The 27,919-nt window shown below is 47.8% G+C and overlaps 10 protein-coding genes across 10 annotated transcripts; 6 read left to right on the top strand and 4 right to left on the bottom strand.

Moving 5' to 3' along the window:
• Positions 1–599: 599 nt before the first annotated feature.
• I203_105398 (uncharacterized protein) lies at positions 600–2,309 on the top strand (the record flags this gene model as incomplete). The annotated part of the gene is made up of 4 exons (XM_019144562.2): positions 600–938; positions 988–1,212; positions 1,265–2,194; positions 2,277–2,309. The coding sequence occupies 4 exons, from the start codon at positions 600–602 to the stop codon at positions 2,307–2,309; spliced, it is 1,527 nt and encodes a 508-aa protein (XP_019005897.2).
• A 1,173-nt stretch (positions 2,310–3,482) lies between these two features.
• Positions 3,483–5,491, top strand: I203_105397 (uncharacterized protein; the record flags this gene model as incomplete). Its single annotated transcript, XM_019144561.1, has 4 exons — positions 3,483–3,787; positions 3,841–4,111; positions 4,157–4,499; positions 4,560–5,491. 4 exons carry the CDS (start codon positions 3,483–3,485, stop codon positions 5,489–5,491), a joined length of 1,851 nt encoding a protein of 616 aa, XP_019005896.1.
• A 328-nt stretch (positions 5,492–5,819) lies between these two features.
• Positions 5,820–7,835, bottom strand: I203_105396 (uncharacterized protein; the record flags this gene model as incomplete). Its single annotated transcript, XM_019144560.1, has 5 exons — positions 5,820–5,979; positions 6,063–6,170; positions 6,326–6,509; positions 6,553–6,607; positions 6,663–7,835. 5 exons carry the CDS (start codon positions 7,833–7,835, stop codon positions 5,820–5,822), a joined length of 1,680 nt encoding a protein of 559 aa, XP_019005895.1.
• Positions 7,836–8,102: 267 nt separating this feature from the next.
• On the top strand, positions 8,103–9,219 carry I203_105395 (uncharacterized protein; the record flags this gene model as incomplete). Its single annotated transcript, XM_019144559.1, has 3 exons — positions 8,103–8,560; positions 8,644–8,852; positions 8,921–9,219. 3 exons carry the CDS (start codon positions 8,103–8,105, stop codon positions 9,217–9,219), a joined length of 966 nt encoding a protein of 321 aa, XP_019005894.1.
• Positions 9,220–9,545: 326 nt separating this feature from the next.
• Positions 9,546–12,549, top strand: I203_105394 (uncharacterized protein; the record flags this gene model as incomplete). The annotated part of the gene is made up of 9 exons (XM_065517762.1): positions 9,546–9,824; positions 9,883–10,024; positions 10,079–11,008; positions 11,056–11,169; positions 11,217–11,558; positions 11,605–11,896; positions 11,952–12,099; positions 12,155–12,360; positions 12,417–12,549. 9 exons carry the CDS (start codon positions 9,546–9,548, stop codon positions 12,547–12,549), a joined length of 2,586 nt encoding a protein of 861 aa, XP_065373066.1.
• Positions 12,550–12,739: 190 nt separating this feature from the next.
• Positions 12,740–13,732, top strand: I203_105393 (uncharacterized protein; the record flags this gene model as incomplete). The annotated part of the gene is made up of 6 exons (XM_019144557.1): positions 12,740–12,844; positions 12,895–12,935; positions 12,992–13,294; positions 13,350–13,452; positions 13,503–13,592; positions 13,652–13,732. 6 exons carry the CDS (start codon positions 12,740–12,742, stop codon positions 13,730–13,732), a joined length of 723 nt encoding a protein of 240 aa, XP_019005892.1.
• Positions 13,733–13,749: 17 nt separating this feature from the next.
• On the bottom strand, positions 13,750–18,401 carry I203_105392 (uncharacterized protein; the record flags this gene model as incomplete). The annotated part of the gene is made up of 5 exons (XM_065517761.1): positions 13,750–16,509; positions 16,555–17,129; positions 17,288–17,653; positions 17,713–17,812; positions 17,859–18,401. The coding sequence occupies 5 exons, from the start codon at positions 18,399–18,401 to the stop codon at positions 13,750–13,752; spliced, it is 4,344 nt and encodes a 1,447-aa protein (XP_065373065.1).
• Positions 18,402–18,722: 321 nt separating this feature from the next.
• On the top strand, positions 18,723–21,792 carry I203_105391 (uncharacterized protein; the record flags this gene model as incomplete). Its single annotated transcript, XM_065517760.1, has 8 exons — positions 18,723–18,860; positions 18,918–19,659; positions 19,712–20,386; positions 20,437–20,499; positions 20,586–20,860; positions 20,918–21,238; positions 21,291–21,624; positions 21,683–21,792. 8 exons carry the CDS (start codon positions 18,723–18,725, stop codon positions 21,790–21,792), a joined length of 2,658 nt encoding a protein of 885 aa, XP_065373064.1.
• Positions 21,793–21,931: 139 nt separating this feature from the next.
• On the bottom strand, positions 21,932–23,566 carry I203_105390 (tyrosine aminotransferase; the record flags this gene model as incomplete). The annotated part of the gene is made up of 6 exons (XM_019144554.1): positions 21,932–22,237; positions 22,300–22,572; positions 22,645–22,761; positions 22,821–23,054; positions 23,117–23,395; positions 23,456–23,566. The coding sequence occupies 6 exons, from the start codon at positions 23,564–23,566 to the stop codon at positions 21,932–21,934; spliced, it is 1,320 nt and encodes a 439-aa protein (XP_019005889.1).
• A 618-nt stretch (positions 23,567–24,184) lies between these two features.
• Positions 24,185–27,664, bottom strand: I203_105389 (uncharacterized protein; the record flags this gene model as incomplete). The annotated part of the gene is made up of 17 exons (XM_065517759.1): positions 24,185–24,327; positions 24,382–24,505; positions 24,559–24,766; positions 24,815–24,850; positions 24,905–24,945; positions 25,007–25,237; positions 25,300–25,449; positions 25,497–25,546; positions 25,600–25,696; positions 25,752–25,806; positions 25,858–25,890; positions 25,940–25,979; positions 26,029–26,089; positions 26,147–26,588; positions 26,658–26,816; positions 26,875–27,035; positions 27,098–27,664. 17 exons carry the CDS (start codon positions 27,662–27,664, stop codon positions 24,185–24,187), a joined length of 2,598 nt encoding a protein of 865 aa, XP_065373063.1.
• Positions 27,665–27,919: the final 255 nt, after the last annotated feature.

Here is a 27,919-nt window from a genome sequence, read left to right as displayed (position 1 = left end):
CGCAGGTTGTGGTTTGATGCTGAAGAAAAATACTGACTCTTTTGGTTGGTATTCTAGACATAGGAAGCGGCCTGAGTCCACATGCTGGCTGGTACCACGAAAGACCAGTAGCTTCGCGGGTCGTTGACACCCCTCAGCCTCAACACTACCCATTTGGCTAATTCCTCTTACATCCAATGATCCCTCACGGGGCCAACTATCAATGCGCGAGCCCCACCGGCCAGGCTGACTACGGATCATGTTTTTTGGGTCTTCGAAGAATACAAATCCTCACGTAATATTCAAGATGGCATGATTGATCATCTTTCGCATTTAGCCGAAGATTGCGCAATCTCACGTTACGGATCAACTTTGGTACTTGTCCATCAGCCAAGACCGATAGATTGCCAATATGCATGCATGATTCCATTATTTGCATGCAGCGGAGCAGAAAAAGTTTGTCGGAAATCCGACAGGATGAAGGTATGCAAGGGACATAATGTTTGATAGCCTAGTGTTCAGCCTAACTTTTGACTCTGAAAACTTGTTTTCATCCCTCTGTGTGAAGGTAGCCTTTTGGTATCCTTCGACCGTGATAGAGGAAATTCGAAAATTTCATCATGAGCGAGTATTATCAGTTTAAACAACCGATAAAGCGAGTAGCTATCATAGGAAGCGGTCCAGGAGGTGTGCCAGCCGCTCGCCAACTACGTGATGCAGGCTTAGATGTTACTGTTTTCGAGCGACAAGACGACGTTGGCGGTATCTGGAATTGGAAGGAGGAGACAACTGGGCCTCTCTCGGTGCCCACTCCTCCGCCGTCAGTTGGCGCATTCACTCCGTCATGGGGTCAGGATGGTGTGTATGAAGACCCAGACCGAAGTCGTCGAAATCTCTTCAACCCGCCTAATCCATGTTATTGGAACCTTACCAATAATGTGCCGACCAAAACCTTGGCCGTGAGTTGATCATCAATCCTTCTAACACTCCCGCTAATATAGTGTGTAGTACAAAGACTTCCCGTACCCTCCTGATACACCGGACTGCGTTCCTCACTGGGAATTAGCGAATTATGTGAGAAGATATTGGAAACACTTCAACTTGGCGCCAATTACCCGGTTGAACACTCGAGTTGAGAACGTAACAAAGACCCCCGAAGGAAAATGGGAACTGAAGCTGAGAACGTTAGAGGAACTGAAAGGTGATAGAGTGAGAGAGACATCATACAAGGACGTGAGTCGGAATGTCGTACGATATCGAGTCGGCGTTGATGTGATTTGAGCAGTTATTCGATGCAGTTCTTGTCGCTACAGGTCATTACAACGCTCCTTTGATACCCAATGTACCAGGCGCAGGACTATGGTACGGACGATGGCCTGAAGCCTTCCTTCATTCTCAAGGATATCGTCGACCGGAAGTGTATGCTGGGAAGACTGTTCTCATCATCGGTGCGGGTACCAGTGGAACGGACATTGCTCGTGATCTAACTCCTCACGCATCTAAGATCCTTGTTTCTGCACGAGTGAGCACCAGCGCTCCCAGTGGTTATCAAGCTTTCCGAGCAGCACAGCGATCCAGATCGACGAAAAAGACAGAGGATTTGGAGGAGATCAGAGCTTTCAGGTCCATAGAGAATGTGGAAGCAATTCCAGATGCGGAGATTGAACTGGTTGATGGACGAGTGATACGCGGAGTCGATCATGTTATCTTCTGTACCGGATACCAGTACTCGTACCCCTTCCTACCACAATTTCATCGAGACCCAAACTCGCCTCAAGCCCCCAATAGCCCAGAACCGCTCGTAGAATGTGGTGATCAAGTCTTAAATCTCTACCGTGATGTGTTCTATATCCCTGATCCCACTCTCACTTTCATCGGTATCAGTGTCAACACCTCTGCCTTCTCCTTCTTCGAATATCAATCCATTTCCATCGCTCGGGTGTTCTCTGGGAAAGCAAGACTTCCTAATCAAGAGAAGCAACGAGATGCTCTGGAAAAATTGATTGCCAAGAAGGGCAAGGGTAAATTCCGACATTTCATGGGACAAGAAGGCGAACGAGAATATGTTCGAGACACTGTCGCGTGGATCAACTCAGACGCTGAATGGTCCGGTGCGGAGAAGATTGAAGGACATTCGAAGGAATGGTTGCACGAGAGTGATCAGATAGAGATCAAGATAGCCGCCAAGTATGGAGTTCAGCTAGCAGGTCTAGCAGTTTTGGGGTAATGCGGACCCTGTAGCAGTACCAGAAAGCGTAAATAAGGTAGAAGTAGGACCCATCGAGTGTGGGATATAGTTGACACCCAAGCCGATCGCTGCTCCTGCATAGATGCATTTCTTCCACCATAAGCTCTTCTGAGCTGAATCGAAGAGCATGTGATTTGAGTTACACTAGGGCTCAGGAAATCACGTGAAGGTCGCTCACTAAACATCTGGGATTCATTGTCTTCGCCTATAGCACGCATCCCAACTCATATCGGCTCTGTTTGCATACAGGACCGATAGCAGCATCCGTGCTCACACAGTTGAACAGTAGTAGTATCAGCAATGCCGCGCACGATATATGAGATCGGTAAGGACGCTGATGGACTAGGCACAGGCTCAAACCGTCACTACACAAAACATCTTTGACAGCCTGACCTTTTCACGCTTGTAAGCCATAGTCAAATAATCGCGCCGTCCTAATGCTTCTCAACGTTTGTCGGATTATATCGGTTTCTTCCACGGTTGAGCCAAATCAGCAACTGACTGGTAATTCAGTTCCCTCCTCGCCTCAGGGTTCACACTAGCTGCTTGCTGCATCGTTCGTCAGAAACATCATCCTCCCACACCTCGAGCCGTGCGATTGGGTCCAATTGCAGGAAATAAAAATACGCAGTGAAATTGGAGCTGTAGCGACCACCGCGGCTGCCAGTCTCGGATTTGACAATGCGAAAATCAAATCCAATCCTTCAATGCGACTTCACCCATCATGCACTTGCACTCCACGCTTGGATGAATGAATGCTGCGTCGCTTGAGCTTCACCGCTGTGGTAGCTCTCGGCCGCATTCAAACTCTTCACCACTTGTCCAGCTGCCGCCGTAAGCGCTGGGGGCGGATGAGCCTATCAGATATGTCACCTTTCAACCTGGACTGGAAACTTCTGGCAGCCTCGTCCCTGAGTTTCGATTTCCCGCCCAAACGAGTCCGTTGATGATACCGCACAGGAGGGCAAGAATCCGACTTGGCAGTGCGTATTTCTGGCGTGTACCTAAAAATTAATCGACAGAATTTTCCCGGATTCCTTGTCAGATAAGCCAGACGATGTGCTCCAACAGAAATAACGAGATCGGCCGAATAAGGGTGTGAAGTTTTTTTATCAGATAGATATCTCTACGACCATCATGACTGAGAATTTGGTGGATACTGGATCACATATATAATGAGCGTATAGGTGAGTGCAGGCGTAACGCATCCTCCTCTCAACGTTCAACGACTTTTGAACCCTCATCAAGTATCGCTATGTCCCATTCCCAACAAACGGAGCTGCCGCATCAAGCAGTAGCAGACCTCGAACCAGGCTACGTGTCAAACAATACGAGCCAAGGTCCACTAGCTACCGAGGACTCAGACAAAGAGAAAAACATCGACAACGAGGGTTCAGCACTCCCTCAACTGTCACATCGACCGCCCACGACCGAAGATGGATATGAGAACCAATATCACATTGAGGATAAGCCCGATGAAGATGTTCAGGAGGGTGTAAGGGAAGCTGAAGCTCTTACTCTTACGTGGACGAAGAAGTGGTTGGTCGCTGCCTATATCTTGTGAGTCAATCATAACATATCAACCTGATAGGCCAAGAGCTCATGCACCGCAGGATGTTCCTCATCTATATGGTTCGAGCTTTCGAGGGGTCGATCACCGGCAATCTTGGTCCTTATATCGTTTCAGGTTTCGAAGCACATTCCCTTATTCCCATCATCTCCATTGTATCATCTATCATGGGAGCCGTTACCTATCTTACCGTCGCTCGAGCTGTCAACGTGTTCGGAAGATTGAAGGGATTTGTCGTATTAGTCGGACTCGCTACGATCGGTTTGATTCTCAGTGCTACTTGTACCAATATTGCTACCTACTGTGCCGCTCAGGTAAGTCACCTCTTAGCACTATGCTAATGCTAACAATGTTTCCAGGTCTTCTACGCAGTCGGTTTCGCTGGTATGATTTTCTGTATCGACATCATCACTGCCGATACCTCGTCACTCAAGGATAGAGGTCTTGCATACGCTTTCACATCGTCGCCATACATCATCACTGCTTTCGCTGGACCCAAGGCATCAGAAGGGTTCTACCAATCCAATTGGAGGTGGGGTTACGGCGCTTTCGCCATCATCCTGCCCGCCGTTGCGACTCCTTTGTGTTTGATCATGTTCTTCAACAAACAAAAGGCCAAGAAGAATGGATTACTCCAACCTAGAAAGGTTTCCGACAGGAGCGTCGTTCAATCGATATGGTATTATGCTGTTCAATTTGACAGTGAGTGCAACGATCCCTTCACTCAATAAGGAGTAAAGTTGACCCCTTCGTGCCCTTCAGTTTTTGGTATATTCCTCGTCGCTGGGGGTCTCACTCTGTTTCTCCTGCCCTTCTCAATCGTGGCCACTTATGCGGACTCTTGGAAGACCCCAAGTATCATCGCGATGATCATCATCGGTGGTGTGATGCTCATCTCCTTCGCCTTCTACGAACGATATCTCGCACCCGTGCCCTTTATCCCTTGGAACCTCTTGGTATCAAGAACAGTTCTTGGTGTTTGCGTCTTCGACTTCGTATACATCATCGCCAATGGATGCTGGTCAAGTTACTACACCTCTTACCTCCAAGTCGTTTATGGCGTTTCGATCTCTGTCGCCGGTTATATCGACAATGCCGCCAATGTTGTCAACGGTGTATGGTTAATCGTCGTCGGTATTCTCATCAGAAAGACTGGATATTACAAATGGCTCATGTGGCCATGTGTCTTGGTCTACATCCTATTCACCGGCTTACTTATTTACTTCCGAAATCCCGACCAGTCGGTCGGCTTCAACGTCATGTGTCAAATTTTCCTTGCTCTCGCTGGTGGTACTCTCGTCATTATCATGCAAGTTGCCGTCCTTGCTGCTGGAAACCACAACGACTCGGCCGCGCTTCTTGCTATCCTCAGTACATTCGGTAACGTCGGTGGGGCAGTGGGTAACTCAATCTCTGGGGCTATCTGGACTCACACACTCCCTGAGGCATTGGCTTCTCGACTTCCCGCTGAGACGATCGATCTCCTGAACGAGATTTACGAAAGTCTCGATATCCAACTGTCATACCCTATGGGTGATCCGACTCGTACCGCCATCATAGCAGCTTACGGTGTAGGTCAAAAACGAATGCTGATCGCTGGTACTGCCATCATGGTTATTTGTCTCATTTGTATCCTGTTCATCAAGAATATCAAGGTGTCGGAGATTAAGCAAGTCAAGGGTATGCTTTTCTAATCTGGATTCCTTTGCACACACGTACATAGATTATTATAATATGCATCTCGTTTTATTGGATGAAGCGTTGTTGCAGGCCATGTCCTATTAAGTCGTCTTATGTCGATCATGAGGTTAGTCATAGACCGTAAATACTGATGGTGCAAGTATTTACGGTACGCTGAGCCCTGATACACCATTACCGTAGTTAGAGGATCATCTCAGTGGTACATCAGAAATTGTATACAGATACACTTGGGCGATTTACTACCTTTGGCGGCAGTATGCTGTGTCTTTCGTTCGATAAAGCTACATATACATATGTATACACATAGGTACTCTTGGCAATTTACGTGCCCCAGACCTCGAGGCCGACGCAGTCGAATAAAGAAGCCTTTTGGGACTTTCGGGGGCTAGATTCCGAAAGAATCTCATTATCATAGGCGGGGCAAGTGGCAGACGAATTTTGGGTGAACGTGGAGTCGAGCAGCAAACCATATGTCCCATCACTAAATTGGCAGGAGTGAAGTCAGAATATGAAAAGATCCAACATGCAGAATAGACATGAACACCTTCGTGAGATAGCACTTACCCACCGCCAAAAGAGATGAATCCAGATTCGCAAAGAGCAAAGTACTGATTTTTGCCGGTCCAGCGGTAGACTTGGACACCGGACACAGGGTCAAGCTTGAACAAGAATCTGCAAAGAAAAGTTCAAGAGTTTCAGTAAGTTGTTACACACAGCCTTTTGTAAGGCTTTATTGCCAGGATTTGCGGTAGGATTCAGAGGTCGAGGAAGGCAAGAGATATGCAACCTAAAGACAGGTAGCATCACCCCGCCAAATCCAAACTTACGATTCGCCAGTTCCATAATATGTTCCTTCCCGCTTTACGATTGACTCGTTGATGTAGGCACCGAAACGATTACCTCGACCGTCTCGGACCACCAACAGATTGCCGGAAGTCCTGTGAGTCTGTCCATACCGTTCCACCAGGCGATAAAGAGTAGACAGTGAAGCACCATGCTGATCAAGGGAAACTACAGAAACCATGAGCTTTCATCGAGCTGACTACGTACTCACATAGCAGGGTCCAGTTACCAGACAATCGTTGACGGGGAGGTAAGTTACCACGCAGCTGCGTTACAATGACATCAGCAAGGAGAATGCAAGTGCAGACCGGGGGACTTTACCTTATATGCGTCTGCTGACGTCAAGACTGGCTCAGTGCTATCACGTCTACCAGACAAGGTGACCTTCCCCCATTCATCATCTTTGTCATTGTATCTTGGAGAAGCATTCTGACGAGGGTCGAAACCAGGCGCACCCGATGGTGCTCTGTAGCTTCCTGCAACTTGTTCAGCAGTTGCAAAAGGGCTTTGATGGGTGATATCGATAGGAACGGGTTCGGAATGTTTTGTGCTTGCTATGTATTGATTTTCGGCAGGAACGATGTTATGAGGAGGGGTAAATGTAGACTTGGTTATAGCGGATCGCCATTTCGACGCGATTTTAGACGTTGTTGCCAACGTGTCTAGAAGCTTCGAGTGATGAGGAGGACTTCTCGTTATTGTTCGACGAAGATCGGAACCTTCAGATGAAGAGCTGGGGTTTGACGATCCCATTATGGTTATACCTGGATCGTGTTGTTGTACCTTGCGCATCTCTCTTGCAGCACCATCATCCTTGGGTTGATGAGCGGGGTGGAAAATGATATCGTTACCAGCATCCGTAACGATAGGCGGTGAGCTGAGGCTAAGAGAGAAATAAGGTGATGACATACGTCTTGGGGATTTTAGAGGAGGGGGAGGAGCGTAATCTGGTGATATCTCTGAAGGACGGGGTGGTAAAGGTATATGTACTGGAGACATGGACCGTCTGCTTGGTTGAGGTGAATAGTGAGGTGTCGAAGGGGGAACTTTTGGATTGTTGTGGGTCGAATGAGGTGTCACATCCTCCCATACATCTCCTCCTAGTAGATCAACATCCATAGAGATTGGTGTTGTACTCTGAAAGGGTCTCTGTGAAGATGCTTTGTGAACCCTCTGGAGGGTCGAATGGTCAAAGGAACCTAGCAAATCGTCATCGTCCAGCAAGGAAGTAGTATTTACAACTGGGAGTCCCGTAGGTTGAGAGACAGGGTGAGAGTGGAGCTGGATTTCAGAATCCTGATAATTACGCTGCTGCTGCTGCTGCAATGGTGGGGCTAACACAGGTGCCGAGTTGAATGACCCGAAGTCGGCAGAGGAAGAAGGTTGATGAGTTGAGGATGACGAGGATGGAGGTGTCGGCGAGACAGGGAGTGCGCGTGGATTGTCGGGCAGCAGAATGAGATCGTTGAGGTCGTTGCTGTCGTGACTGTTCATGGTTTTGATACATATGAGAATGAGATGAACCGATGACTCAATGAATGATTGAGTATGGATGATGAACTGTTGAATGACTCACTGTTCGACCACCTCCACTCGTTCTCTTGAGAGGTGAGAATTATCATGAGATCATTTTGATTCTTATCTCACTTGTCATACCTTGACATCTTCTCACTGCTTGATCCACTCAGCTGTCCATATCTCAACGCTCCACTGTCCTCTGTCTGACTCTCTACCCCTGTCTGTAGATATATTTCCGTCACAATGGGCAAGACGAAAAAAGTCAGGAAGCAACCCATCTCAGCCTTCGGTCCCGGCCCTGATGCTGGCCCTTCGAAATCCGAGATTGCCTCTAAATCAGCAGCTTCGACTGCCCTTGGCCGTCTTCGTTCGGGATCTGGCAACAGAACGGTAGTGTCAAGAAAGATCACGCAGTCAACTATCACTCGATTTCATACCTTGCTCAAACAGCAGGCCAATCTGAAACGAAACCTCAAGGCTGGCCGAGAGAAGGATCGAGACACTGAACTTCAAGGGATACAGAGACAACTTGATTCGATCGAACAAGAGATGAATGAGCTTGGTGGTCTTAACGCATATCAGATAGCGAGTACTCTAGGGCAATCCAAGGAAAGAGGTGGAGACAGCTCGAAGGTGCTTGTGAAATGGTTGGAAGAGCTGGGGATCAAAAGAGAGAAGATGGCTCAGAACCAAAAATTGCGGTGAGTATCTTGGGTCATCTCACATCACAAACTGGTACTTGATCTAAGCTTCTTCGCTGACTTGGATGATATGTAAAAGATAGTATGTTGGAGATTGGTGCGTTGGTCCCCGATAACTACGCGAGCTGCTCGAAATGGATAGACAATCATCCAATTGATCTACATTCTCAACATCCCGATATACTCGAGCAAGACTTCCTCGAAAGACCTCTACCTTCTGGAGAGCGGGATACGTTCGATGTTGTCAGCTGCAGCCTGGTGCTGAATTTCGTCAGCTCGCCCGCTGACAGAGGTGAGTAAGAGGGTCTGATCAGACTTCAATGTAGGCTCCTGTCAGCTGAATGCATTGACACAACACAGGCAAGATGCTTTCCCTCATACATCAGCAGCTGAGAGGAGAATCACCCTCATTCCTCTTCCTTGTCCTACCGTTACCATGCCTGACCAACTCCCGGTATTTGACTCTTGACACTTTCCAGGAGATGATGCGAATAACAGGCTTCACCCTAGAGAAGGAGCAATGGAAACCGGGTGGGAAAGTAGGCTACTGGCTGTGGAGGAAGACTGATAGTATATGTGGAGATAGCGATCAATGGAGGAAGAAGACTGTGATACAGGATGGCCCGAAGAGGAATAATTTTGCTGTTGTACTATCGTAATGACACGAACCTGTAAGCATATGCATACGACGAGATCCCATGCGATGCGTGAGCTTTGCAACGACTGTTATCTGCTGTAATTGGACTGCATGTCGGCACAGATGAGAACAATACATTCATGTACCGTAGCTTCGAGGATGAGCGCATATATATATATATCGTACTGTAAACGCTTTATGGTGAATCTCCACTTCGCGCAATCATATTTCCTTCCCGCCAACGACTACCTACCTACCTATTTGACCAACAACAAAGCATGACCAAACAACCATCATCAGCTCATATTTATTCGATCAGCAATAGCATCAGGATCAGCATCGGATAGGATGCATCAACGGACATCCGATGCACAACATGGCATCGCTGTCAGAGCTCTTGATACAGCAAAATCCCGATCGGTGACAGTTCTTTCAGCACTCCTCGGTGTCCTGTACATCTGGATCGTCTATCACTTCTATCAGAAGGATCTGCAGGAGTCAGGATCTTGGGGATGTGAAATGAGCTGGATGTCGCCTTCGTATAAGCTCGTTGAATGGCAGGACAATCCCATACCACGTTACCAGGTTTACCTTTATCGTGAGCAAGGCTTGGAGACAGAGTCGTCTGTGAGTGGGATGCCAGCTATTTTGCACAATTTGACAATGTTGACTTTAACTCAATCAGGTAGCTGGTCACCCCGTCATCTTCGTGCCAGGTAACGCTGGTTCATACCAACAAGTGAGGTCTATCGCGTCATCTGCTGTTAGACAGTATAGGGAACAATCTTCCCTTAGGCAGGGCATTACCAAGCTGGACTTCTTCACGGGTAAGTGAATGACTGTATAACCCCTTCGCTCTTGAATCTGACGGTCTGTTCCAGTGGACTTCAAAGAGGATTTTTCTGCTTTTCATGGGCGAACTCTCCGCACACAAGCCGACTTCATCCGTCATGCTGTACGCCGAATACTCGCTGAATACAACCATCTACCTTCTTCGGAGCGACCTGCACAAGTCACGCTATTAGCTCATTCGATGGGTGGTATAGCTTCTAGATTGGCTGTCACGGTAGAAGACATCTCCAGCTCGGTCGACGCCATCCTCACCATGTCTACCCCTCACTTGACGCCTCCCCTCACCATCGAGTGGGATATGGAACAGATATATCAAACAATTTCTCATCCCATCCGACCACTACTCATCTCATTATGCGGTGGTATATCAGATACTCAAGTCGTGTCTGATAGTTGTGCTCTCCCCTCGACCCTTGTATCCGAAGATGATGGATTCGCTACGTTCACGACTGGGATCCCTGGGGTCTGGACAGGAGTGGATCATCAGGCTATGGTCTGGTGCCATCAAATACGCTATCTCATCGCCAAGACCCTTCTCCAGATGGCTTCGACGGGATCTCGGACCGCCAAATTATCGATCGCAAGGAGAAGCTTTCTCGAAGACTACAACTCGGGATCCTCCCCCATCCATGGGGGTCCACAGGGCTTTCCCATCACCTCTACCGAAATGACAATCTTAGCTGAGCCAAAAACACAAGGATCACACATAGATCTGGCGGTCCAACACTGCACGGACAAGTGTAGGGATATTCCGCTCACCCACTCACTTGTGCCGCGACCAAGAAGCACCAATGTCCCTTTCCCTCTGCCTGGTGAGGGTATCAAGAGCGACGAGAATCTTCTAGTCGTTGACGTTCATTTAAGGGGGGTGGATGGAACTTTGCAAGTACACACAGATTCACATCGGATAATTGAAGCCGGATCAAGAAAGGTGATAATATCGCGGACATCGACATGGCGTGAGTCGACGGACTTATGGATGATGCTTATGCTGATGGGATGACAGGCGCCGACGACTCGTCCCGTAAAGCAACTTCCCTCACACTGAACTTTCCCAAATCTCGCTCATCGTCTTTGCTTGTGCATAGAATTAGAACCATCCTGACTGGTAGCTGTGACGGTGAGTAAAGGACATAGCTACTTGACCGCATACTGATGTTGTCTCAGGTATCCGTCCCATCATTCAGCATATTTCGATACCCTCATATCCTTTCCAAAACGTCACATCGGAATCTCGCTCGTACCCTAATATCAAAAGCGACCAATCCATATTTTTGCATTCGCATGTGGAAAGCATACCTTTCCAATCAGGAGAAAGCATTGCCAGCGGTGTGACTCTGAGAATGATCCAACAATCGGATTGTCGAGTTGAGCAATTGCAGATTTCCATAGAGACTTTTGGCATCTTGGCCAAGATCGTCACTCGCTACCGAATGACCTTTATTTCATGGCCTTTGGGGTGGATCGCGGTTGTGATGCTGATGCAGTTGCAGGTATTGAGGAGAGATGGTAAGTCATCACAGGACTGATTATTGCTGACCTTGTGTTACTACAGGGAGATTTCCATCTTTTGGTGATGGTCTTGAGCAAGTAGGTCGGCAATGGCTGCTTGGCTGTTGCGTGTTACTTGGCGTTTCAAACATCGTACAAGCATGTTTGGGAACTACCCTGCATCTCAATACCCTCTTGCTCGGGACCGTTGACCTGGCTCTGCTGCCACTTGTAATTTTTATGGCTTTGTGGACATTGGGCTTGACATGTGTCGCTTGGTTTGGAGTTCACTTCATCAATGCTTCGCTTAGAACCATGATATCACGAGCTTTCGGAAGGGGGTCTCAAGAGTCCAAGTGAGTGTGTCTAGAAGTTTTCCGCTATCCCTAAGCTGAGCTAACTCGTTTTCAGTCATACCATCAATACTCATCCCTCACGATCGGTATTCCTGATGTGCCTGATCATGGTCCTGGTATATTTGTTCATACCTCATCAACTCGTCTTTGTCGTGTCGGTGGCAGTATTATGGGCCAACCTCATATGGAAAGATCGTATAGATGTGAGAAACGCTTTCTATTTGCTTCAGCAGACTGGTGCTCACGTTTGTTCCCCAGATATCCGATGAATTCGGAAATACCATTTTGTTTTGCATGATCTTCCTCTTACCGTTCAAAGCGACGACGTTACTTGTCTGGGGTAGAAGTTTATGGACCAACTGGCAGCATCCGTTGTCTATCGAACACAACATACTCTACGTAGGACCATCCGTGCTCCTGACAGCTTTGTGTGCTGGTGGTAGCAGTCCTAAGCAAAAGGATATGTGAGTGATCATCCCTGCAGCATTCGACTTGGTCATCAGTTGACTTGTAATTGCAGAACGATTCAGATCTGCCGAATGAGCCTGTTCACTTTTGCGATCATAGCTTTCGTCTGTGGTAGTCGTTGGACATGGATGCTACTACCAATGGCTCACATCGTACTGCTGACTTTGGTAGGGGTGATTTGGTAGAGAATAGATAATGACTTTTAGATGATGCAGTAATGAAGTGATGATGTCACGATTTTTCTCTTATGAGCATTTCAATCGTAACAACATCATTTTAAGTAGCATCATCGATTTGTTTGTATATGGATGTGCTACACAGATTTCTCGCTGTCGCTTTTCACATCAATCTATTCCCCAGTTGAACAGCTATAAGATGACTGATAGGGCAGCATCCGGGGAGAAGGAATTCAATGCTGCCTCTACATGGTTATCATCCGCTCCATCTGCCGCAGCTTTACCAAATGAAATTAAGCTGGAGGTGAGTCTGGTTATCGACACCAGTCAACTCGCTTATGCTGCATCTAACAGCTTTACGGATTATTCAAATACATCAACACACTAGCTGGACCGTGAGCGATCTGCTACATATCGTGTGTCTTATCTCTTATCTGACCGTTTCCCAAAGTACCGGAAGTCGTCCTTCAATCTTTTCACCCGCTCCTCGAGCCAAATATGATGCTTGGGCTGCTCAGTACACCAAATATTCTTCCAAAGGAGATGAGGGGAAGCAGTTGGCTCAACAGCGCTATATAGAAATTGCTTTGCAAATCGGCTGGTCTAATAATGTACCCAACGACGAGGAGGATGACGTAGATCTAGAGAATCTAGATGATGAACCTATACGGAACAAGGGTAAAGGTCGAGATGATAACCCAATAGGTGGTGTCAAAGTTAGCGTCATGTCTGGAGACATGGATGAAGATGATCAGTAAGTGAAATATCTCACACATACTGATAAACTCCCTGACAAGCGGTGATTGCAGTGACACTCATCCTCTTCACCTCGCGGTATCAGAGAATGAAGTGCCAAAAGTAGAATCACTGTTGAAGCAGGATAAATCGTTGGTACATCTCAGAGACGAGTTTGTGAGTTTGATAGCTTAGTCAATGCAGTGCAACGCTGACTATCTCAGTAGGGGTATACCCCGCTTCATTTAGCAGCTGATCGAGGGCACATTGAAATGACTAAGCTCCTCCTTCGTCACGGAGCGGATAAGGAAGCAGAGGTGAGTTCTATCTACACTCGTCCAAGCGCACTTGCATCTCGCTTACGGAAAGTCTCTAGGATGGAGACTCCCAGACTCCCTTACAATTGGCGGAGATCTCTGGCAGAGATGAGATTGTAGAACTGCTGAAACCGATATAACTGTTGTATGCATAATGCTATTTATCTACACACGTCCGATGTAACCCAGCTCCATTTGCCCGAACGACCATTTCTTCTCCATCGAACGTTTCCCCGCAAGCCCCACAAGCGGACGAGACTAACGTCCACCCACTTTCTCTTTTCGTTTTCAGAATTGCCAAAATCTCGAACAAATCCGTTTCAACAAGCCGAGTGGTCATACTGAGCATCTCACCTTCTGCACGATAGGAGTCGAGCATACCAGTGAGGATCGTACGGAATTCGGCATACGTGCGCCCCTTCTGACCGCCTGTGTTGGTCCCGGTAGTAGATGCATCGACTAGCTTTTTGAAGAGTCGAGGAAAAGAGAGCGAGGGTGATGAGGAGTTTACGAGCGAAGCAAGGGTCTCTTGCACGGTGCTTCGAAGAGCCGCGACTGCGGCATTGGCGGAGGTGGTATCTTGCACGGGTCGTAAAGCTGAGACTGAATGTACCAGCTCAATGATCGCATGCAGCACTCCCAACCACATATCTTCGACTTCTCCAGTAATTATTCGAGAGGAGGAATGCTCCCGGCACAGACGTGTGGCCATTCGTGAGACTGATTGAATGTTGGAGATCGCCATGTGAATCGTCCCTAGATCATCAGATAGTATTGCTTCTCCGAGGTCTAAACCTAGATCACGAAGAATATTTCCGACCATGTCGAACGTTTCTTCGGTCTTGCCCAAGCGATCTAGTGCCCATAATTGTCCTTCATAGATCTGTCGAGAGTTACATTCGGCAGCAAGCTGGGAGATATCAAAGTAATTAGGTTCTTGAGAATCAAGGAAAGGAATCAGGTGATCGGGATCATTTTGACAAAGAAGTGAAATGTAAAGATGTCGAAGAGGTGGATCGACATGATCCGAAGGAGTCTCAGTCTCGGGTTCAAGAAGACAGCGCAAATACGCCATCTGCTTGTGTGGAGCGGACGACAACACCTCAATGGCGCTAGAATGGCCAGAAGGCAGGTCTCGATCGAGTAATGTGGCTGTCTGTCGGACACCAATTGCCAATAAATGAGGTAGAGCTTCAGAGACGGCTTCGAAGACTTCTTCGGACGCCGAAGCCAAGGTTATGATATCGTCGAGATCGGCAAAGACTTGATCATCAGATTCTGGATCTCTGAGCAGAGTCGAGATGAGCTTGCCCCATTTGTGCTGCTGTCGGTAGGATGTCCGCAGAATTCTATAAAAACCTGCTTGATCAAAAAGCTCTAACATCGCATCGGAATCGTGAGGCGTGTAGGCGGAGAGCAGATATTCGGCAGCAAGCTGTCTATCTTCGCGGGTGCTCTGATCCGGATCGCTTGCGAGACTGACCAAGATACGATGGAGCGTTGATGGAGGGATGAAAAGGAATTGGGGGTACTTTGGTAGATTACGGGCGACGAAGATGTGCAGAAATGTGATATCTCCTGGGTGGAAATATTCCGGATCCATGACATCGAGCATGAGGTTGACGATGGATTGACGGTTCATGGCGCCAGAGGTGTCATTCAGATACGAATCCTCGAATGCGATATCCATGGAGTGAAGGAACGCTTCGGTGTCGAAGCGCAGTAGCAGGTTGAGATAAGGATATGGTGGTTCAGGGCCATCACCGGTGAGAATAAGATCGGTTGAAGGTGGCCAAGAGATTGTTCGACCGGCAAAAATGAAGGAATAAACGTCCGTACGAGCCGTATGAGCCTGGTTCTCCGGAAGTGGTTCTCCACTTGGGTATGATAGACCCGACAGCACTGACTCTACATAAGCGTATAGCTTGTATGCATTAGGCGCCCATTGTTCGAGATGTTCGGCGTTATCCCCAACGAGAGAGGGCCGGTTTAAACGATCTTGTTGGATGTCTCGGACCACATTGATCAATTTGACCAGAGGAGCTACGTAATCTTGCAGCGCTCGGGTGTAAACATAAATCATTGCATCCCAGAGACCATGAGCCTCGCACATTGTTGTTGCATGATTGATGTCGAGAGAGGTTGGATCCACATTCCAGATGATTGCTTCTGCTTTATCGAGCTGATTTTTGTCCTCGTGGGACTTGATGAGCGCTTGAAAGACGCTGGGTGGGATCTGGCGAATGCGTCCGGAAAGGATATGGGGTTCCAGTCGATCAAGAAAGATCCCTTGGATGCCAGCTTGCGCAAAGTGTTCGTAGGCTTCGTCGAAAAGAAAGTTGAGATCTTGCATAGAAAGGCACGCTTCTATTGAAGCGGCAGCAAGGCCTTCGAAGAGACTGGTTAAGTCGATACCCTGTCCGAGATGGGTGTTCTCGGTGAGACGATCAGGTGAGAATGCCCATCGCAGAGACGCAAGCAGTAGCTCATGCAAACGCTTCGCAATGACCTCTTTGCGGGTATCGATATCTTCTGGAAGATTTATCGTATTGCCTGTAGCCCGATTTTCGTAGTACGCCAAGGCCGTCTGAATGGCACCGATGAAATCGCCTTGCTGAACATGGGAGAGGATCCTATCGTTCCAGTGCTGAAGCGTACCGACTTGAAGAGTGGTTTTGGTCTGACCTGTCAGCGACGTACTGCGTAAGTTCGGACTTACAAGTAGAAACAGTTTCTCCCGATAGCATTTCACACTGCCAGCAAGGGACTCGAGAGGTCTGAAAGAGGACGATTTCGCCATATGGGAGAAAGAATCTTGAGAAGTGAGGAGTCGGGTTTGCAGTAGCGTCGTCTCTACGGGCGTCATAGTGTTCGTACTCAAGAGGAGAAGTTGACTGGAGGATATGACCAGAATATGCTGTATCAAGGAGTCAGCTACGAAACACTTCGGCTTCAGACTCACGTTATCGTCATACCACTGCATAGCCCGGACTGGTTCACTAGCCTCAAAGGTCTTTCCCTCCTCAAACTCTGGATCTTTACCATGAATGTATAACAACCGAATTAATCGTCCCCAAGCGTATGCCAGAATGGGTTCTTTTGCTAATGGGGACCAAACAGCGCAACCGATTGATCCTCCGTATTCCCCACCGAGATTATCCCTCATCTTACGATACCAAGTTTTTGGGGTCGGTTTCAATCCGACAATGACCAATTTAGCAGGAGTCAATAAAGCCGACAGGTTTAAAGAGCCGACGGGACGCAGCTGATCAGAAAGTGGTAATGGTAAAGCGGCAAACAGCGTCGTGGGTTTCTTTGGTGGCTTCTCGGGATCAGGGTAGCTGCCAAGCATCCGAACAACGTCGTTGCTCTCAACACCGATGACTTTCCCAAGACTCCACCAGAACGCCCGACCATGCTCATCCCCACTGACGATGGAGGTATGCCGAGCTCCAACGAATCCGATGTGTAGGATGCGACTATTCTGCAGATGCCCCTCTCGGCGACCAGATAGGACCTGGGGAAGGGTAAGAGCGACTGTCGTACGAGACGCTTTGCTTGGATTGGACAGGTCGTAGAGATGTATGTTTCCAGAGGCTCGACCGACGGCGATATAGGTTTGATCAGATGATATGGTGACGGCAGTGGCGGGGGAGTCTGAACGTCAGCCACAGAATATATACATTTAAACTCACCGCTTCCTTCGTTGGGTAAGATGTATTTCAGATTCTGATCAAAGCCGTACACCAGCACTGTCCCTCTATCCGTTCCGACGGCAATCATCCCTCTGACATCCACCACTGCGGGTGTCTCTTCCCGCGAGAATAGATTGACAGATAGTCGCCGCAGCGGATGGAAAGCAAAAGCCGGATTCTTGGATGATATTTCTGGCTGTTGCTGTGAGGGGTTGCTGTCGACTGAAAAGGTTTCAGATTTTGTTTCTGATATCTGCGAGAAATGACTAGCTGTACGCAGGTGAGATAGCTGAGGTGGTTGCGTGGTGTGTTGGGTGGAATTCGACGTTGTACGCATATGCGAACGTAAACGAGATATGGAAGGATCTTCGATTCAAAGTGCTACATTAGTCATCAAAGAGGCATGTAGCCAGCGTTTTACTCACGTATGAAGGAAGCTCGCTTGTTAGGGCTCGGTGAGGGTAGGAACGACTTCTTTTTCAGGTTGTTCGATATTATAGATGGGGTGCGGTCAGAATCCTTGTCCTATTTGCTGCATTAGCGATGCCCATATCAGTGAGATGCTACTCACCAAGCCAGCAGAGTCATTCAACCTTCCAAACTCCTCGTCTCCCAAGGAGCTGCCATCAAGTTCCCGAACCTTTTCTCCTATGATATCTTGGAAAGTCCTGCTATAGTCATGATTAGGGAAAGGAGATGGAGGGCTGGGTGTTCTGGGTGAGGCCGTGAAGTCGTTCAGTACATCATGCAGCCTTCGCTCATATCTCGGTGTTTCGGATGGAGTGTTACTTCCAGAAATCTGCTGCCGAAAGGGTGGTATGCCAAATTGATCACTCGGACCATCTTCCACCGTATCAACGTCGAAAGGTTGAGCAGAAGGCATACGCCAATTTATAGGAGCCAATTCTTGTGCGGAGGCGGGAGAGGGAGACCATTTCCAGTAGTCGCTTGGTCCAGCGTCCATTGCAAACAATTCTTCGTCGGCAGGACCATCTTCATCGGTCGCTGACTTCCACAGAGGCAGTTGCGGTTGACCCTGAGCTGGGACTGAGCGGTTGTTCGAAGAGGAGGATGATAGTAGGGACTGCTGACGAGATGAAGGCCCAGCTGGCATGTTGAACACAGGATGCCTATCGTATCATAAAGCAGAGTGAATGAGGGATCTGGAGGGGATCACATGGGGAGTGTTGATGCTATGCTATACGACGACGACGATGATGATGATGATGATGAGGGTATGTACAGTACTGTGATGTCCATGGTAGCAGATTCTTCCACGTCATCATTTTTGCGCTCTCTTCAACACAATGTTCATCTTTGTTGACATAAATCTGAGATTACCCCTTCATGTTGCTATCTCACCTGTGACCTCAAGCTTGACCATAACAGGCTCAGCAACATCATCCCATATGACATCCTCACTATAGCATCAGTCATGCATCCTTCGTCTTCCAGATCTCTCGCAGATCGACCGAATCGACCGTTAGTCATCAAATGCGCGTTCGATGGCATTACCCGCAAGGTCACTTTCCCCTCCGCAGCTACTTGTAGACTTGACTCATTGCGTCTTAGAGTGAGCTCTCATCATGACAAGCGAAGCGACTAGCCTCGTTGCTGACCTGATTGGTAGGTCGAAGAATGCTTTTCGCTCTCAGCCTCACCCTTCTCTCTCGCCTATACCGATGACGATGGAGAGGAATTTCACATAAGATCAAGTAGGGATCTCACCGAGGCAATCACTTACTTCATTTCCGGTGACGATGATGCCGCTCCATCGACTTACTCTGGATCCACTTCAGGCAACCTGATGTACGCCTTTCCCAATCAGAAGATAACAATCCGTCTCGATGTCCTGGTGGAATATGATGGACCAAGTCTGAGCGATACATCATCCGTATCGAGCTTTCGAACAGGAACAGGATCTTATGACGAGACGAAGAGTCAGAGTGAAGGTAGCTGGAGATCAGGGGGATATGAGGAGAGCTCAAGGAGCTCAAGGCGATACTCTCAATCTGATTATGTGCAGGAGTCGGAGGTCGCATCAGAGGAATCCACGATTCAGCACTTTAATTCCTTAGAGCTGGATAGTCAGCCGTCCGGATCCCGGATACAGACTTTGAGTCAGGAATCGACAAATTCTCAGACTACTACGCCATTTGGTGATCATGATGAGGATCCCCCATCTCTCTTGACGGCCTCGGATCTCGGCACCAGATGGTTGCGCGAACAGTCTCGCTTGGCTTCTCGAAAACTCGTCTCCGCACCGAGACCTGTCGCACGGTCAAACCGATATGACGACAGTGATGAGGACAGTGAAGAAAGTGATGATGAGAGACCAGGGGATTTCGCTTTGGTGCGAGATGCGAGAGGTCGTGAGTGTCACAATCAGGAAAAGGCCTCGGGTCAGCTAACAGTGTGGAATAGGTTACTACTATTCCTATCACACCGACGCATCATCCCATTCGTCTCACTCAGAATTCGGAGAAGGTCCTAGCAATCGCCCTTTTTCTTCAATCACGTTATCGACCTCGCCTCCTCAGACACCCCTACCTCACGAACTCGTACGTATCGCAGAGCCCGCTGGGCCCCCGATACTGGCACCAGACTGCTCTGCCTGTGGTATCCGCCTAGATTATATGCGGTATGTCTGTCAGTGTTGCGGTGAGGGGGAATTCTGGAAAGAGAATACCTCCAAAGGAGCAAAGTCGCTCTTGTGGAGCAGTGATAGCGATTCGTCTTCCGATACAACTAGCCGTACATCGACGGAATCTCGAACCGTATACAATGTTGCCACTCCCAGCCAGCTCACTGCCTCTCAAATACAATCATCGCCAACCACAGCAACCTATCGATATGGACTGACTCCCCCAGATTCACCTTCCTCTCCCAACGGTGATCTTCTGAATGGCCGTCGGCCAAAGGCTCGTGGCTACGAACTTTGCGCTGATTGTATTGAAGTTCACGGAATCGCTCACACCAGAGCGATTGCCGCTAAAGCCAAGTCAAGTCATGCAGAAAGGCGAAGACGAAGACAAGGTGGCGACGTGCGCCATACTTTCAGGGAGAAGACATGGGCGGCGGAGGGATGGGTCGATGTGGGTAAGTGCCAAATTTATAACTTCTTGTCTCGATCACTCATGTCTTTGCAGAATATAGCGAAGTCAACGAGTGTACGATATGTCGAAATCCACTGTTCGCAAATCGTTACAAATGTGAGTCATTCAAGTCATGGGCGATTGCTGATTTGCAGGCGTGTCATGTCCTAGCTTCGACCTCTGTTCTGCTTGCTACCATAAAGTCGAAGAGATCCATCCAGCACACGCGTTCCTGTCCCTACCTGACGTACTTTCTTCAACAAACACCTCTTTGGGTCTGGAAGAAGTCCCTCCCCCGCGTCATGAAATACCCCAACCAGCTCGTCATCCCGGAGCTTTCTGCCATAACTGTCTGCAAGATATCGTCGGTCCAAGGTTCCATTGTGCTGTATGTGCGGTAGATCTCTGCATTCAATGTGAAGCTGTGGTTCTGGACGTCAATGGCACCAGCCATACCGCAGATCATATCATGATGAAGGTGAGTGAACGCCACTCTTTGTCTATACAAGCGTTGCTAACATCTATGCTCTGACAGATACCAGTACCCATCTCACCGTACCAAGTCGACGATGTCTCCCGTCGCGCCAGAGACCGATGGTTTCATCAGGATCGAACGATGGCGACCGGAACGATGTCAGGTGATGGGGAAACCTCCTCAAGGTCATCGTCACCTACCAACGATACGGTGTATGCTCCGACAGCGGCTCGGAATCCAGCAATTTCACCACCTAGATTGGCTGTCACCACTCGTGACGCCCTGGATCATGGATTGAAATGCGGCAATTGCCACGAGTGGATCATGGGAAGGAGATTCCAGTGTGCGAATTGTCCATCTGACCCGGAGGGATACAATCTCGTGAGTACCAACTCCTTCCCCTTGGCAGTTCTGACTGATAATCGTACCGTAGTGCTCCATCTGCGAACTTCGCTCCTATCGTGTTCACGATCCGACCCATGTATTCTTCAGATTCGATCGTCCAGTTCACATCCCCATCAGATCATCCCGACCTATCTTACCGCCTCTTTACCGGCAACCAGTGGGTAAAGTACCGACGTCTGCCTTGTCGACTATCAATCCAAGGGATCCTACAGCCTACTTGAAACATGTTCTCCATCGAGAAACCCTGTGTGACGTACATGGTGATCAGATCCGTGGGGTATGGCTGCGGTGCTGCCATTGCGCGGCAGGCTACGATGTGTGTCAGGAAGCAGAGAGAGCCTCCGATCATGATCCAACTCATGGTGCGTTCATGCGTTCATACCTGATGATAAAGCAAAAATAGCTGACGCGCCTTCATAGTGTTCGTTCTGTTCAAATCGAGAGTTGACATGAATGCTTTTCGAGCTTTTGCGGATCTAGGGGCAAGCCTCCCCAAACCTCTACTCAAGCAACAGGTTTACATCTCATAAAATCAATTAGGATGAAACTCATTGCACAAGAGATCATGGATATCGACACCAGTCTGGTATGCATTGCAGTCATTGAATATGGGGTATTATAGTAATGTATCCGTGTAGTAGTATTTCTATAATGTCTATGCATGGTCCCTCAAGAGTCTTGGTTGATGACACTGTGTGTGCTGCAAAACTCTTGTATCCTTTTGATGACTTCCGTCATCACTTTTGAAGGGGTTCCCAAAACTATCCTAAAGTATCCAGGCATACCAAAACAGAGTCCAGGCAATACGAACACTGCCTGTTCGTTGTACAGGGCAGTAGCGAAAGCAACATCATCCTTGATCGTTGGGAAAGCCGTTAAATCGATCTTTACGAAACTGTACATCGCTCCGCTGGGACAATTGGTACTGAGACCTGGAGCATCACTGACTCCTTGATGTACTATCTTGGCGAGAGCCTGTTATAGAGTAAATCAGCCTTGGTTTAGACGGACCGGAACATCTAAGTAGAAAAACATACCTCAATCTTGTTGATGACCTCGTCATACCATTCTGATTCGGTCGCCAAAATAGTAGGCAAAGCAGCTTGTATCAAGCTGTTAGGACCCATGAACCGATTACCCCAGCACTGCATTCCATTCTTGATGCTGGAGGCTATTCCAAGAGGATCATGAAGGCATAACCAACCGAAACGCCAACCGGGGACGAGGAATCGCTTGGAAAGACCAGAAAGAGTGATGATTGGTACTGCATTTGAGAGGGAGGCCAAAGGAGTGAAGGGAGCTGACCAAGTCTGATATTTACAATAATAGATCAGCTGACCAGCCGTAGAAGGCTTGATAGACATCTGTCACTTGTCACTCACCATATGTCCATAGATCTCATCCGCGATGATAGGAACCTTATGTTTTTCAGCTATAACAAGAATATCTTTCAAAGCTTGTCGGCTGTAGTTGCTTCCGCAAGGATTGCTGGGGTTATTCTGCATGTTATCATTAGCAAGCAGCCCTCGTACTGTATATTCATAGAAGGCCGACTCACAATCAAGATCGCTCGGGTATTATCATCACAGAGCTGATCTATCATTTCAAGATCTACCTCCCAATCTTTATCCTCTAGACAATCGTAGTATCGTATCTCAGCATCTAGATTCGCCAAGAGCGCAGTGTATTGTGCAAAGCCAGGTCGAGGTAAGAGGATGTTGGATTTCTCGACTGAAGCGGGCGGTATCATCACTGAAAAGAGAAGATCCAGACCCTGACCTACACCATGAGTCTACTACAAGGTCAGCCTTGCATACATTCATCGCTCAAGCCTCAAGTAATGGATTGACTCACCAATACGATATCGCTTATATCGTATGTCACTTGATCCCAGCGTTCATGATAGTCTGCTACTGCCTGCCTAGCTTCGGTGGACCCTACACCATTGAGGTATCCATTGGCTCCGCCACCTATCGCAGCTTGAGCGACGGCCGTGATGGCAGCAGGGGGAGGAGGGTGAAGAGGATAATGTGTAGGGTCACCTAAACCCAGATTGATAGGTGTTTTGGAGCAACTAGGCTGATTGGCAGTAATAGATGCTAAGGTTTCCCTAATGGGGTTACGAGATCGACCCTACGACACCGGGGCATGTCAGTCAATTGAAGATGACAAGTGTCAGACCGGGTGACTCACGACGGCTGGCGAAACCCGAACGTTCCACTCCTTCTTCAGAATGCTTCTCGTTGGTTTGAGGGGAGCTTGGGATGTGGTGTCCCGAGCAGCGATCAATTGAATGTCAGGCATATTGCGGGATTAAGAGTATGCGAATTTAGTAGTCAAGGTCTTTATTTGAAGGCAATTAGAGATCGAAAAGTGAGCAAATATACACAGTTGGCGGAGAAGTCGAATCAAGTTAAAATCATGTTGAGAGAAGAAAGAAGAGACTTGTACATCTCATAGCACCTATAAATACTTCTTGAGTAGGGTCATCTGAATCATGCATCGGCCGCGTCAAAATCGAATCATATGTTATCGAATAGTTTGTCAAGAGGATCACGATGTACAGTCATAGATTGCTGCATGAATTAAGTTTTCTTATCTCACCTGCTGCGATATTTTTACTTTTCGGGAAAGCATCACTCGCGTTTGGGTCGGTTAATTGGTCGGTCGTTTGATGTAGATGGTCGCAAGTTCCGGCCGGGTGATCTAGATCCGGTTGGTTCCGGCCGGTGTCTATTCTATGTACATACATGTTATTTGCTATGGTACCTACTCGTATCTATCTCTATCTATATACAGTAGGTTCTATATCGCACTTATCACATGGGTATCAGATATCTCTATGAGTATCACGTAGTGCCCATGATCCGGGCTAAATCCAACTTCTACATGACTTTCATCATGGACCTCGTCATATCCGTATCATGCCGTGCCTTCTGGCATCACCTGCTCAGCCAATCCCATACCTGTTCTCATCAGGTCCAAACGGGTAGAGAATATCTCCGCAAGAAGGAAGGCCGCGAAGGAAGGATCAGTCCAGTAAGACAGATGAGCAGTGATCATATCTATTTTCATTCAATCAGCTGAGGGTTCTGACAATCAATGACCTCATGACTTACCTAGATATTCGCTCACACCTGCTGATGGCAAGTAGAAATCGACATTGCCGTGAGGGTTCAACGCTGAAAACCTGCGTTCGCCCCGCGTACCTTCTAATCTCTCTTCTCCACTTGGTCCTGACATCTGATGATCACAGATCAGCATGTACATCCATCTTGTTCTCTACCATGACTCACCTCAATCCCACTAGGTAAACGAATCACACCTGGACGAGCAGCTTTCTTCTCGCCGGATGTAGTTCCAACCAAGTAAGAGGGTAGATACTTGGAGATCGAGCTGAAACTATCTGTGACGGGAGCATAGAAAGGAGCAGTGACTGAGGTTATAGCCAAGGGAGGACGGCGAGCTGCCAGCTTCACGTCGACAGCGGCATTGAGTTGATAACTATCGATCAGGTCAGCTGATATTCAACAATGAAGTTGTATCACTTACGCTACAGGATCAGTGTAGTAAAATATGTTGTACAATCTGCACTCCGGGTCAGCCAGAGCTCGACTCATCGACGGTTCATGTGCAACTCACGAGTCGATCGCCAAGCATCCATACTTCCCAGCTCGATCCAGCTGTAATTTACAAAATTTAGCAATGTTTCTTTGGTGTGCCAGGATCATCAAGAATACTCACAGCTTCATCTTGAGGTGAGTGCATCGTCCTCTCTCTACCCTTTCTAGGCATCAATTGAGCTTGCTCTAAATGCAAGAAGATTCCCAGAGGGCTCCCGCATAGGAAAAGATTACTCGTGTTGAACAGGAATCGATCCCGAGTTTGGGTAATCACTTGTTTCGGGAGCTGAGTTAAAGTTGGCATCTTCGTAGGTTGATTAGACAAGATTTGTGAAGCCAAGGCAGAGCCGAGCTATAATATTGTAAAGTCAGATAGGCATAGGCAATTCAGACTGAGCTGAAGAGCTGACTTACCGAATGACCTATGATATGAACTCTCCCATACCTCTCGAACTCAGGATTTCGAGCGATCCATAGTCGATATAACTTGTTGGCTTGGAGGCATACTGCTTCAATCATCTTTTGTCTGTGGTGCGACATGTAGAGAGGGATATCAAGAAGCACCTGAGCAGAAGTCAGCTACGATCGCTCCGATACAAGCTTTGACTCACAGCATTTGTAAGTTCTCGCACATATGGTATAGACTTGCTCATCGTTATATCTAAAGACATCGACAATCAGCTCAGCTCAATTATCGAAGAACAACACACTTACCAGCTATGGTGAAACGATTGTCCATGCCATGCTCCCTGTCCTCGTCGGTCTTCTCGTCATCGAGATCAATTGAGGTACGCCATTGTACGGGTAGGATCTAAGGATTCGGGTTAGTGGAGCCATATGAGAGGATAGTCTCGCATCGTACTCACTTGACATCGACGATCTCGAATTATCGATGCAAGAGCGGGATTCGATGACTGTTTCCTGGTAACCCAATGGGTAAACGCATTAGTTGATCGAAACAAAAAGACTCACCTCAAGACTTGGCGTAGTTGATTTCCAGCATATCTAGAATCACCTTCAGATACTTATCCAATTCATTATATCGCACACTCACACAAAGTTATACGCCTCATACTGTGTAGCAAGCTGTTGACCTGCAATGACTCATGAGTATGGCTTCGGTTTCCTACACTTACCACTCACCTATACCATGTATAACCAAGATCAGGTCCGTACACGGGGCATCATCTTCTTCTGCATCGACCTGTAGTGTAGATCAGTTTTCAATTACTCCATGATCATTATCAAAATGACTGCTCACCAAAGGGGCATTCTCCTCTTCCAACGCATCTCTAGTATCCGCAGACAGCCCTACTGGACGCTTTCGTCTTTCATCATCCTTCAAATCTTCCAAGCTCTTCTTGACTCCACTGAGGGTTTCACCAGCACTGAGACCTAGACCTTTAACTGCAGCACCGACGACGGTCTCAGTCTTATCGCCAAGGTGATCTCTTTGCCCTTTATCTTTAGACAAAGCTCGATGATGCATAGAAGGTGATTTTTCCATTTTTGCAGACCGCTGACTACTATTGCTACCCCGACGAGAATGAGGTCGACTCCTTCCGGGGGAATTTTCCATTTTATCTTTATCTTTACCAGTTGCTGCAGCCGCAGGACCAAAACCTCGGTACACATATGTACCAGATGGTTTAGCTCTGAGTGACGCCCAGAAAGCACGAGTAAGATAAGTCAAGGCGCCCGTACTACAGGGCCAGGTAATTCATCAGCCTCTCCGTCTCTCTTCCTGTTTTCCGAATGGAATCGTAACTCACGTTATAAGGCGACCCTTTTCCCCATCTTCGAAAATTATACCTAATCCGTGACCGAACTTGGAAGGAAGAGTGTATTTGAGCTTTTCTTCTCCGGCTGTGCCTAGAGATAGGGCAGTAGCCAACTCATGCTTGTATGATGGTTGCCAAGGTTGAATTTCCCTGATACATTATCAGTCTGTCAGCGGATGTATGATAGATTTCGATATGGCTAACTTACAGATATGCTCTTTCAATCTCCTCTGCTAGCTCCCAAGAGCAAGGTCGTGTTTCATTCTCGACAAACCAAGTACCTCGTAAGACAGGTACCCTCGACCCCGTATGAGCCCAAAAGACAGGATGTAACGATAAAGTCGGTAATGATACCTCGAAGAGCGAGTCCTTGTCAAAATCATCAGCACCATATCCCATATACAGAAGGCAAAAGCAGAAGTATCACTCACCTGGCTGACAGGTACTCCCCGAATAATTTCATAATCATCATATTCCCTCTGCACTTTGCTAATGACCTCCCTATACTTCTGATCCGTGCTATCTGAAAGGTCTTCTTCCGCTCTGCTCTGTTCTTCACCTGATCTCATATGTTCTTTATCAGGTACATCTCCATTGCTCTTCTTTTCTTTCTCTTTTTCTTTCAATTTATCATCCAATGGATGTGAACTTGTCGAACCCACAGAATGTACGCTGGTGACGCTTTCCCTCCTTGCTTTGTCCTTTTCCTTTTCCTTTTCCTTCTTTTTGGTTCGAGCTGGAGCACCTTCACCTTCCATACTTCCCCATTCCCTTATTATCTTTCGTCGCTCATCGTCAGACGGCTGGATCCATCGTTCTTCTATCCTGAGTGACTCGCTCTGCGAGAATGACTTGTAAATGGTAGACGCAGAGGTGATAGGTGTAGGTAAAAGGTCGAGGTGCTGTGCGCCGGCGTGGACCCAACGATAGTCGAGAAAGGGGATCGGTAATAATGGTGGTGTTTCGGGAGGGGGAGCGTCTGGCGGTGGGGCTGCCATCGTGAGACGAAGGGAGGGGATATGATGGAGGATGGATGAGGGTATATGGCTTAGAGATGATTGAATGATGTAGTCAGTTACTCGTGCTCGTAATTGGGTGGCAAGATTATTATCAAAACTCATGTTTATCTACAGATCCCAGTATTGCAGCATTGCGTAATCTCACGTGGCAGACCGTCACACAACCTAATACCACTCTGCTGAGTGCACTGTTGTACATACAATCAATCGAGTAGGTAACAGGATCTCATCATC

The sequence above is a fragment of the Kwoniella mangroviensis genome, assembly GCF_000507465.2.
Source record: "Kwoniella mangroviensis CBS 8507 chromosome 1 map unlocalized Ctg02, whole genome shotgun sequence".
NCBI classification, from domain to species: Eukaryota; Fungi; Basidiomycota; class Tremellomycetes; order Tremellales; family Cryptococcaceae; genus Kwoniella; species Kwoniella mangrovensis.
Note: the sequence above shows the minus strand (reverse complement) of the source record. Positions and strands in the feature narration are given on the sequence as shown.